Source organism: Cyrtonyx montezumae, unplaced genomic scaffold (genome assembly GCF_038088225.1).
Source record: "Cyrtonyx montezumae isolate F1298 unplaced genomic scaffold, pur_monq_1.0 scaffold_32, whole genome shotgun sequence".
Lineage (NCBI taxonomy): Eukaryota > Metazoa > Chordata > Aves > Galliformes > Odontophoridae > Cyrtonyx > Cyrtonyx montezumae.
Window position 1 is genome coordinate 7,173,748 of NW_027072037.1, and position 12,222 is coordinate 7,185,969.

At 36.0% G+C, this 12,222-nt stretch overlaps 1 protein-coding gene across 1 annotated transcript in view; it reads right to left on the reverse strand.

The window, feature by feature from the left end:
* Positions 1-673: 673 nt before the first annotated feature.
* Positions 674-12,222, reverse strand: part of PAXIP1 (PAX interacting protein 1) — a 30,589-nt gene continuing 19,040 nt past the window's right edge. Inside the window, exons 9-20 of the mRNA XM_065744837.1 lie at positions 12,019-12,114; positions 11,382-11,519; positions 9,605-9,726; positions 8,894-9,078; positions 8,719-8,762; positions 7,297-7,364; positions 6,852-6,954; positions 4,575-4,743; positions 2,910-3,010; positions 1,598-1,732; positions 1,439-1,514; positions 674-901 (exon numbers count right to left, since the gene is read on the reverse strand). Of these exons, the coding sequence (XP_065600909.1) occupies positions 774-901; positions 1,439-1,514; positions 1,598-1,732; positions 2,910-3,010; positions 4,575-4,743; positions 6,852-6,954; positions 7,297-7,364; positions 8,719-8,762; positions 8,894-9,078; positions 9,605-9,726; positions 11,382-11,519; positions 12,019-12,114 (1,365 nt within the window). The 3' untranslated portion in view covers positions 674-773. The remainder of the gene's footprint in view (positions 902-1,438; positions 1,515-1,597; positions 1,733-2,909; positions 3,011-4,574; positions 4,744-6,851; positions 6,955-7,296; positions 7,365-8,718; positions 8,763-8,893; positions 9,079-9,604; positions 9,727-11,381; positions 11,520-12,018; positions 12,115-12,222) is intronic.

Below are 12,222 nucleotides of genomic sequence, written 5' to 3' on the forward strand. Positions count from 1 at the left end.
AAAACATTTTCATCTTCAACATCCATAATTTAATAGACAGCAAGCCCTTTTATTTTTACACCCAAATTACACTTTTGGCTGAAGTACCATCATTAACATTAAAATGTTTTAAAAACTGGCTAATTATGATACCTAAAGTGGGATCTTTTAAAATGGTAGTATAATACAAAACATAGTAAATTATGTTTCCTCATAATAAAATTACACATCCTAAAAATGATGCAGTTTATTTTTGCTTCCCTGCTTTAAACTGCTCTTCATCCCTAGGCAAACAGCTGGAAAACAGCATCCACAGGAAGTTTTAGTTACTTTGTACAATGGCTGAATAGCTAGATTTAATGCTCCAAGGACTCCGAAGCACTAAGGCATTTTACTATCCTTCAAGTAAATTTATATGTAGGTTTGTTAAGAAAGAACAACTTTTAAGAAATGACTGTTAAGCAAAACTTACACAAGTATAAAACACACCCATAAAGACACAGCACCCTTCCAGTCCTACAGTGCATTTATCAAACAGGGTTTATAATCTCCTGCAGTAAAAGCAATTTCTGTCTTCTACAGTCTACACCGGTGCAGATACTTTCCTTATTGACACTCCCTGGCTGCTTAATATTCTACTACTGATACTTTCTGACAACCCTGCATCCCTGTTCCACTGAAGTGTTTTCTATCAAAAAATAACTCCACTTTTAAATTAAACTAGGTTTTTGGGTGTTAAGTTGCCCTCTTACCAAGTAAACATTACACATCCTAAAAAAAAAAAAATTAAGTAGTTAGTTCCTAATTAAGAAAAACTTTTTATTCTTAGGCAGCTGATAAGACTCCACACAAAAAGGATATGACTCATAATCCAGTGTTTGAGTAAGTACTCCAGTCAGGACAAATTCAGCATTGTGGACATCTGAAAATATCAAAAACATGTATACAGTTACATTCTTACAAAGGCATTTCTATTGCTTTGGCAGGTGCATCTGCATTGGGAGCAGCCACTCAATACCTTCCTGCTTTTCATGCAAAGGCATAAGGGAATATGGCTCCATCCATCACTACCACTGCCCAACTTTTAGCCACATGCTTCATGCTACAGATACCAGGCTCCAGAATGTATGTTTTATCCATAAACATGGCTCTACAGTGAAAACCAGCTACTGTGGAAAAACCTCAGATCTTTAATTTGACAATCTGGCATCATAAAGGACTGCAGCCCCAAGTTCAAGACTATTCTTGTTGCAGAGATTTGTGGTGACCTAGCTAGCAAACGTGTATTAGAAACATCTGGGAATCAGCTGGCTCAGACTTCTACGATCTCCTGGATAGACCACATACCCCTCTACTAGTACCTGACATCTTCAACAGGTATCTGTACTTGTAAAATAATAACTGCAAAAATCAATACATCATCTATACTGTTCAAAATTCACTGATAGCTTATACATACCTATGCCCCTAGCAAAATACTCTCGACATAGGTGAAGGTCATTTTCACAGGAAATCAAGATTATCTCCGGCAAACTCTAAATGAAAGAAAGTAATTATAAGCACAGAACAACACAATAAGATATTACCAGTAAATTTCAGAAGGTGACACTGTACTCACTTTATTCTGCTTATGCTCCATGAGCTTTCGAAACGAAGGTTGTTTAGATAACACTTTTCCTCCTGCACATTCCACAATAGCTTTCATGGTGGAAAGACTAGGACAAATGCCAGGTGTAATGTAAAAATATTTTCCCTAAGAAGAGAAAAAAAGAACAAGAAATGTTATTTTGTTAACTTATACCTGCAATATATCCATGTTTCTTTAAGGATGAACTCTAATGCAATCATTGGCTGTCTGTAAACAGCTTACAGTGGCCAACAGCAACAAACCCAACAGTTGATGAGTTGTCTTTAATTACTGCTCATCTGCTTTCCTTAGAGTGGAAAACCTGCAATTTTTCTCTTAATTTTAATAGCTGAGAAATGCCTCTTCCAACACCTTCAAAATAACAACCAGAAAACCTTAAATAACCACTGATTAAACTGAGATTAACAAAGAAAATACATAAATAACTGCAATTTATTAAGAACAATGCCCCTTGCTGCTTCAAGCACAAGTATGCCTAAGAGGTTCCAAAAACCTTGGTTATTTTAATTAAAGCTTTCATTTTTTAAATAAATATAACATTACATATATTACTTCCTGACAAAAATTATCCTGCAACTTGATTAGGATTATACAGAAGAACAGATCATCAAGTAAATAAACTTTTTTTTTTATCAGCTAGGATTGCAAAACTGATTGAAATGTAGTATTTAGATGTAATAGATTACTTATTCATTACAGGTTGAACAATACACTTTTTAGGTGGTTTGCTTCAAGGAAAAAGGCTCAAATTCAGTTAGGCTGAAGAATCTCTAGCAACCTGAATCTTCAAATCCCACTCTGCACAGCAGCATAATTTCAATCAGAGGCAGGAAAGCCATCTTGCACCAGGCTCCTTGCTGGAAAATAGTGCTAAGTGCTGTCTTCAAGGAGAATCAGGCTCAAGTGCACACTTGCTATGACTCATTTTTCTAGAGATGTGCTTTAACAATTGGGGAAAAAAATGCCCCTTCCATAAGTAGCACTTTGAAAAGGAATAAATTCTGATACTGTTTATACTCTGAACAGACTTGGTTCCCATACACAGGATTCAGTCACTCAGAAGGCTCAGCCCCATCCCATCAATACATAAGCAGGAAATACGCATAAAGTCAATCCTCTCTCTACAGAAATAATTTGATACATTTATATAAATATGTATTTAATATGTATGTTATGTGCTTGTCTGTTTTAGTGTTCTGAGCTACAAAAGCTATGGTCTCAGCGCTGAAAGAATTTGGTTGAAAAGCTCCAAGAGTTTAAATGCTGTTCCTAAACTGCCTACCTTGAACAGTGGAGCTACTTGTGCTCTCTTCAAGGACTCTTCCAAACTGAAGCAGAAAAGCACCTCAGCTTCAGCATCCCTCAGGACAAAGTTCTGCTCATCTGTATAAGAAAGAGTAACAGATGCAACACGGAAGCAACTGTAACATCAGCACAACCTAAGATCAAATCCAATTACAAAACACTAGTGGCTGAGTGACCCTAAATGCTACAACTGCAATTTTGACAAGATTACAGTATGCCTTTATTAGGATGACCCACGATTACCCAGAGAATAAAACAGTTTCACTCTTGCATATGTAGCAATGTACAATATTATACAGCCCCCTTCCCTACTTGCCCAAGAAGTGTCTTCAAGCCCTCATGCAGCCTTAAATGAAACTACTTCCTATTTCCCTTTACCTGTTATTCAGCTGTTTTTAATTAATCGTCTTTTGTAGGATTGGGATGTGCTTTCAACCTTACCTTCACCATTCCACAAGAAGTTACGTTAAGCATATTTCAAAATCAGATTTAATTCAAAACAATCTAATTCAAAGAGCAAAAACAACTTTTTGTTAAGAAAAAGTGAGTCTTCCGAGGGACAACTCTGACAACCTGTCACTTTTCTAAAGTGTACAGATTTTCCATCATTATACTAGGTACAGAAATGAAGGCAACCCACTTTCCACAAATCTACTAAATTTCAGCAGTCAAGTACTTTAAGTACTACATCAAAACAGTTATCCTTTTAAATCCCCAGACCTTATTCATCTTCTAATAGCTTTCAAATGCATTGATTTCTCAGTTCACTGGCCCTGAATTCAGCAAGTTGACTTCTTTTGATTAATGAAAATCTTTGCTGATTTATTAATTATCCAGATTTAAATCCTTGTGGTTCTTAGGTAGCAATGTTATACACTTGCTCCTTCCAAACAAACAACATGAAAAGCATAAAACAGTAATAAAACAAATAATCAGCCTTTAAAAAGCTTTTCCTCAGATCCAGAATCCTTTTCAAATAAACTATTTTGTTATTTTCAGCTGTCAGTAGGGAAGCGTAGAAGGTTGATACATTACAACACTGTTACAGTACAAAATTAATTAATTTTAATTATTTAAATGAATTCTTGTACACATTTCCAACAATTGCTTACTTCTTTACTATTTTTATTTTAGAAGAATTGATAAAACCAAAATCACCCGAGACTTTAAAACTAATTGAAGGTGAGAACTATCAATAGCTATATCAGAGAAAGAACTGTTTGCAAACATCCAAATACTTAAACCACATTGGAGCAAACTTCTTTTTTATTTCACCTCATGGAAAGATTTAATCAAATGAAAATTAAGTGTGACAAAATGTTCTGCTGAGAGAGTACTTAATAAAACAGTCCTGTGACAGCTTTGACCATACCACTGTAACCTTCTATCTTAAGTGAAATACAATTTGCTAGTGTAACTGTTTAAGCTTAGCACATAATACTCTGGGAGTTATGAACTATGATGGTCAGACTCACTACTAACTTAAAAACCTTTGCATTCAAAGTGGAAGCCTCCAGAAAATCCTCAAGAGACATTAAAATCAAACATCTAACAAAGGGTTTTTAAATACGAAGTCCATCTTCACACACTTAAATCAAACAACCTTAACTTTATTATAAAAACTGATAGCAGCTTGGCTTACCAACAAACTTCTGGCATTTGAAACACTCTTCTAACCACTCCGGAGTTACTATGTGCTTGACTACAGAAATTGCAGTCAGGAACTTAACAGTGCGGGTCACTTTACTGGCAATTAGGTGAGTGCACTTCTGGGCAGATTCTGCTACTTCACCCCCAAGAATATACAGTTTCTGAAAGTTATTAAAACAAAAACAAATCAGAATGAAATAGTCCTTACAGATTGGAAGGCAGAGAATGTGGAATCATAACACGGCTGTCAAATAAAACTAAGCTCTTAATGAAACAGTAAGATAAGAGATTTCTGTATTACAGTAATTAGTTTAGTGAAGATGATTAAAGAACAGAATTTGCAGCCATGGAAGATCCAGGTATTTCCAGACATAAATTCATCTAGTTACAATGAGAGCTACGTGCCATGGCTTTACTAGTTTTTTATATAAAGAAGTAATGGTAAGTTATAAGTTAATTCTGTGGGGTTTTTTATAAGTAAAAATTTTAATAATTTTGCTCTTTTCCTCTACAAAATGTACAATATCCATCACAGTTTGGGTAAACTTAATTTTACTAGTCTCTTCTTCATAGAGGAAAAATAATATTCCTATGAAAACCATGTATATTTTGGATACACAAACAAAGAGGACTTCCCGATAAAAATTTAAACAATTACAACATTCAAAATTATATGGACAGTTTCACCATCTATGCACCACAGATTCTTCATTTTTACAGCACAAGTATTGTGTACAAATTAAAAAAAAAGTATTTTTAAGTATTAAAATTTAATGTATGAGAGTGATTTTATTACATCAGTCATCAGACATTAACAAAGCAAGAAGGCTTACTGCATGCATTAGAAACCCTGAAAGATCTCTGGCATCCTGCAGTACTGCTCTGACAGTAACAAACAAGTTAGACAGGGACAATGTTTTAAGCTTCTTTACTGTGCTGGCTTATTTTGACATCCTGCATTGAGACGATACACAAAAGTATTATCCATCTCTCTGCTGCTAAACTCCTCTGAGGTATGCAAAAATACACTGTGAATACTAAACTTCTACACCTCTGAGATGTAAAAGTTGTTGTTTTCATCCATAATATATGTTCACCTCAAACACTGTATATCTATGAGTACCTTACAAGACTTCCATTCTGATCTTCAAGGAGCCATTTGGGTGTACAGGAAAAAAAGACTAACTCTCCAGTTGAAGAAGACGGGAGGTATCTAGCCCTCAGGAAGGTATTCAAATGCTGACACTTACTGGTATTATCACTGCAACATTAGGCATCAACATCACAAGCCTTGAGACCCAAGTGTATTTAATGTACTTGTGAGCCATAGCTCTAACAAAAATTCTTCATACAGTCAGCTTGGTATCAATATGACAGAATGGGAAGCTGGCACTGGAACTTTACTGAGATAAACTGGAAAATCATTTATGTTCCAAAATATGTTCTATCCAGCTTCAAATTAAAACACCATAACAAACAAAAAAAAAAACCCTCAAAATTCCAACTATCTGAAAAATACTTCAGGTATGACCAAGAAGAAACTAGGTTATATGAGGAGTGCTGAAGTGACACATATTTCTAAGAATAATTAAAGAATCAAGCTAGTCTTTATTTGATTATCTGGAGCAGGTAAAAGCAGGAGGATATTTCATGCCCTACTGGAGTCAGCAGTTTAAAAAACAACAAAACTAAAAACATTACCATGTCTCAATTTTCAGCCAACATGTGACAAACTACAAATGAAAAACTATTTTTTACCTAATCCTCAGTGACTGTTCAAGTTCAAGAAGTGACTGGATTTTTACATTATTAAGTTTTGGGAGAGGTTTATGAAAGAACAGAACAAAACAGGATCTCAAGTCTGCTTAAAGCCCTGCCTTCAACCTCCTTTGAAGCATTTGGCATTACATGAGGAGAAGCTTGGGCTATCCAGTGCAGCAATCACTACTTTCTTCACCTAAGTTTGGTTGTGAAGCTGATTTGGAAAAAAAACGAAACAAAAAAGTAACCACAAAACATGGAAGGGTCTTGCCTTTTTACACAACCATAGAGAACAAAAAGGTAGCAGAGAGGCAGAAGTAAACTAAAGTAGGAAAGTTATCAAACAAAACTAATTTCACGTAACTCTACATCCTAATCTCACTCACAGCAAGTATCAGTTTTTATCCACTAAACAAAGGCTCATCAGGTCTGACAAAACAAGAACACAACGTCCAGAATGTTATCCAATGCTTCCATGTAGTTCACAAGAGCTAAGTGCAAAAGTCACCTTAATGTACTGTTGAACTTGCATAGGTTCAAATCCTGTGAAGAGCACCATTGGTGTCAACTCTGGTGTAAGCTTTTTAGTAGGTGGTGGCAGGTCTTCAATCCTACAGAACACATGAAACACAGCAGAATCTAAGTCTGGGCACAACGTTCAATTATTTTAAAAACAGAGCAACTTCTAGGGATGAAAATACAAACACGAACTAGAATTAGACAGGATCAATCTTCTAGATAAAAAAAATTGTTATACTGAGAACAAAGCATTTCCTCCTGATTCCGTTCTCTCCCAGCCCTCTTACTATTCTGCTCTCCAGTTATTATTCTCTTTCTGTCTGTTAAAATGCTTGTATTTCAATTAGCAGGGCATGGGATGGAACCAGAATGATGAGCAGTTCACAGTTACATGGTAAAGTAAATTAAGGACTACTGGCACTGACTGTTCTTACCTTGCTCTTTTGGAAGATGGCTGAAGACCGGATTCATTTTGCTTTGGTTTCAAAGGCAACCTCACACCCTGAAATTAGACCATCTATGTGTTTACATCTGATCTGAGCAGGGAACCCAACTTCTCTTCTGAAACAGGAGAACTGTACAACAGTATTCTGAGACTACACTTCAAACACAGAAATGAGAAAGACTTGCTACCAAAAGTGTCCTGGTGCACTGACTGCTTACACAGCTGATCCAAGAGCACAGCTGAGCATTAACTAAAGCTTCTCCACAAAGTTATGCAACAAGTGAAGTGAAGATCCAAGAAAAACGTGATGTTTGGGTTACTGGAAAACTCAAAGAATTAAATGAGAAAGAGACCAAAACACCTGTTCATTTGTAAAATAGTTGAAGACTATAGTCTTCAACTATTGAAGACAGTAGTCTTCCAGGAATTTACATGTCAACATAGAACAGTGACACCTACATTTTAGAAACACAAGCTCCCTGATAAGAGAAAAAAAAAAGTAGGACATATATTTACTTTTAGCTTTCAAATCAACACCTGAAATTTAATTTTAATCTCTTCAAGGAGAAAGCACTAAGTATAAAAACATTTTTCTTTTTTTTTTTTTATTAGATTTCTAATGGACTACAACACCATTTCACAAGGGACTGCAAGTATAAGACTGTTCTGAACTGAAGGTCACAATAAGAGATACAGAAATAGTGGCTACAACAAATAGTGGCTACTAATAAAACTGTATTAATACTTTAAATTGGATCTGGGTACTAATTAAGTTACTACAATCATTAAGCTTCTGTCTTCAGAAGAGTATACAAACGGACTGAGATAAACAATCCAGAATACAAAGGCTAAGTCAAGGTATTTTTGTGTAATATAAGATGTTATCTGACAGTCATCTGTTGTACAAAAGAACTGAAAGCTCATTAGCTCAAACTAGAAATTACCTACATCAAGACAGGCACAGTGAAAACAGTTATCAAGTATAAATCTGAAATGGAAGGAGAAATTACAGTACAAAAAAACCTTCAGTAGGCTAAAACTGAAACAGAGAACAGTTCAGAAGACAAGAGCCATGGTGTGGACAGCAATTAATACCCGTCTCATATTTTACATATTTAACAGAATCCACTCAATTAAAAATTTTTCTTTTTTTTTTTTTTTTTTTTTAATGGTTCATTCTTAGGTTTCCTTAATGTTTCTTACAATTTTGCTTTTTAAAATCACAATGTATTTTTTTAAATTGAGTATTTGGAAAGTGAGCCAAAAGGTTTAGTCTTTCCACAGGATACAAAGTACTTCAAAGCTGTAATCTGCATTATCTAACCTAATTAAAATTTAGCATGCACACGCACACAGATGTTAAAGTCACTGCACAGCAACCTTACAAAAACAGCTGTATGACTCAACATACCATTAGAAGTTCTGGCGACACCTTTAATGGGACTCTCCAAGCATCTGGGAAGTGAAGAACACCACAGAAGTGAACTCACTACAAAACTGTTTATGGCAGAATGAAGATGCTTCTCTGGATTGAATAGTTTCACATGAACAAATGCTACAGATGACAAGAATTCTGGGAAGCTTACCCAGCAGGTTTAGAACTAGATGTTGACTAGGAGAAAGTGGATCCTGAAGACTGAACACTGTGTATCGACTGTGCTGTATCTGCCGTAAAGCTTCAAAATTTCCTAGCAGTATGTCACACAGCCACTGTGCATTTACACACGGTATTCTCCATTCTTTGGCCTTTTCATACTTCAAGCCACTGGGTCTTATTGTTCAGAGATGAAGAAAAGAGGTTTTAATAGAACAGATAAATAGCATTTATACCAATGAACTTAAAATATCAAGTATTTCTTTGTTAGCTTATTATCTATTTTAACTGGGATAGAGTGGGCACTCTCAAAAAAACACTCTAACAATCAACTGGGAAGAATTCCTGCCCCAAACGCAATGAGGCTGGAACTGAATTTAACTCAGTTTTCCCTTCTCCAGTATTTTAAAAACAATTATACCATCCTCCATCTCTCCCCCCCGACACAATACAACAGTAAAGATCTTGCAAAATAATCTAAAACAGTGCAACAAGAAATGACTTTTCTTTTGCCAGTTTTCAGGTGGCCAAATTTAAGATAGAAGCATGCAGTAATCTTCAAGAAGCAACATCACGGAGCTTAATGCTTTCAAATCACAAAAATGATTAAACAGTGAGATGTAACGGGCACTTCACAATTAGAAACACATTAACTGTTAGGAAGCAACTGAGGATGTAAGCACCTTGGAGATAAACTACTTACTCTTTACAGATGAGAACTGTGTTGCTGCGACACAGATAGCCTGTGTATTTGGCACCTGCTAGGTATGCCATTAGTTTGAGGTCATCTCTGTCGCTATCAACAAATCCTGTCACAGAGATTATCTACATGCAGACAGAAAGACAGAAATAACTGAAACTAGAAGGTACTTATAAAACATTCCTGTTGAAAATATTTCTATTTTACTAACTTTTTACATTTTAATAAAACATACATCATAGCTGTTGTATGGGAACTGCTGAATCACACCGTGAACCACTGAATGAGCACCTGAAGGAGAGACCTGGTCAGCCCTGGAAGCACAGGTGAAGGTGATTCACCTGTGTGACCAGGAGGGGTGGAGCCAGGCTGCACTCCTCTTAGATCTCATTTAAGGGCTGACTGCCACTGAGGAAGGATCTTGTGTTGGAGATCTCCTTTTTTACGAGTTCCTTCCCCTTGAGCCTAGCTCTTTGAAGACCAGTGAGCATTAATTTTCCTTCTTTTTGCACCACCACCTTGTTCACATTGGTCTCTTTGCTTTTACAACCTTTACAGTTATGATATATAGATACTTAAAACATGGCTTGCAGCATACATAAAACAAAATTATGTATAAAAAAAAATGGTTTTCAAAAATTACAGGCTTCTAGCACTAGCTCTGACTCAGGAAGAATTATTTCCAACATGTTGGTCTGATTTTTGTCATTTACTACATTTTTACAAGAGCTTTACTACAAAAAAGCTCACATCCAGATTTCTTCTCACACATCTCTCACTCATTTCTTCTGCTGCTCTTCATATTGTTGAAGACATTTTCTTTACTAGCTTACCTCACTTTCGTGTTCTTACAAAAAAAATCTCGACTCCCTGCTCTACCCTGCCATGAAGCTGAATGAGCAGTATCAGCTGATCATAGGAAGCAGGCTTGAATTCTACCTCTTACTTTCATAATGTCCTAAAATATCTTATCCACTTTTCTTACACTTAGTCTTGCCCAATTTTCATTTTTGCCATTCTTTCCTTTTATTTAAAGAGGAGGCAACTGCAATTTTGTTGTTGAGAATAAACTGCATTAACTGTGTTTCACGTGCATATTGCTATACTACAATCTCACCAAACCTTTATCTTTTTACATATTTAAACTACTAGTAGTAAGGCTATCATCCTGTCTGCTTGTGACAAAGAAATTCAAAATCAAGACATACTTTCACATCTTATTTTGCAGTGTATAGCAAGATGAATCTCATTCAACTTCAAGTTTACTTTTTGACCCTACACATTTCCAGTTCTCCAGAGCTCCTCATTACATGCCATATCACAAAGACTTCTGGAACTGCTACCTGGAAGCACAAGCTTCACTTCACAATATTTGTTAGGTACTGAGCACAAGAAAGAACACATCAAAAATCCTCAAAACTTTGGGTTAGTGTAAAAGAAGCATAAAACATTTGATCCACTGTTACTCAAGATGTAAGAGGTTTAGATTCCTGTAATGTTCTTATGAATAACTCATGTTATCTTTGTACCTTTTCTCTTTCTAAGAGAAGGGTATCAAACACAGGTGTTAATATTTAGCTCTCAGAATTCAGCAAGATGTGCAAAGGACTCTGAATCACATGGCAGTATGCCCTGTATCAACACAGGACTAAGACTAAGTTTTTCTTCATATGACATAAGAAGCATGCATTTTTCTCTGACTAACCACTTTCTAGCTACAATTTAATAAAGACTGTGTAATTAAGCAAGCATTCTTTAGAGGTAAGCTTTTTCTTCTTACATGTTGAGAACATGGCTTTCCTCCTGGTGGAAACGCCACTGGAAAATGAAGGGCTCGATGAGGTGGTACCATTTTCTTCTTCTTCAAGATTGAGTTCAGCCAGTGTGCTGTAATACATCTCTTCCTTTCTCTTAAAGCCTATGAAGACATGCATGGACAACTTTTAAAACCTGAAATACATTTTTATTTTAGACTTCTACAATATGAAGCTATAGTCTTAGTGACTGTTTATCTCAACATTTTCAAGACCCTGTTTCTCACACAATCTTAGTGATCTCTGCAATGAACTACTATATGCATTATTAAAGTATGTTACATTACAAACAACAGATGACTGGAAAAAAAAGTGTATCACAGGAAACTTTTATTTTACACTTAAAGAATGAAGTCCATACTGAAAACCCCCTACCTTTCCATTAAGGGAATAAAAACAGGCATTTCAGGCTGTCCAGAGAGGCTGTGGACTCCCCCCCATCCCTGAGGCATTCAAGGCCTGGCTGGATGGGATTCTAGGCAGCCTAATCTCATGGGTGGCAACCCTGCCCATAGGATGGGGGTTGGAATCAGGTAATGCTTAAAGTCCCTTCCAACCCATAACATGCTATGACTCAGTAATATATGTTACTAATTTGCTTACCTGAGCATACATGTTACTGACTTGGCTTTCGCACAGAAGGTGTGTACATCTGCTTGTAAGTGTAGGGTCCACAGTCCCACCATGTGTTTGAATGATCTGGGAAAACAACACATCTAGAAGTTACCTAACTATTTCAAAATTACTCTAAGAAACAAACTATCTGAAATGAAAGTCTAGCGTTGAGGAGATTGAACTATTTCACTG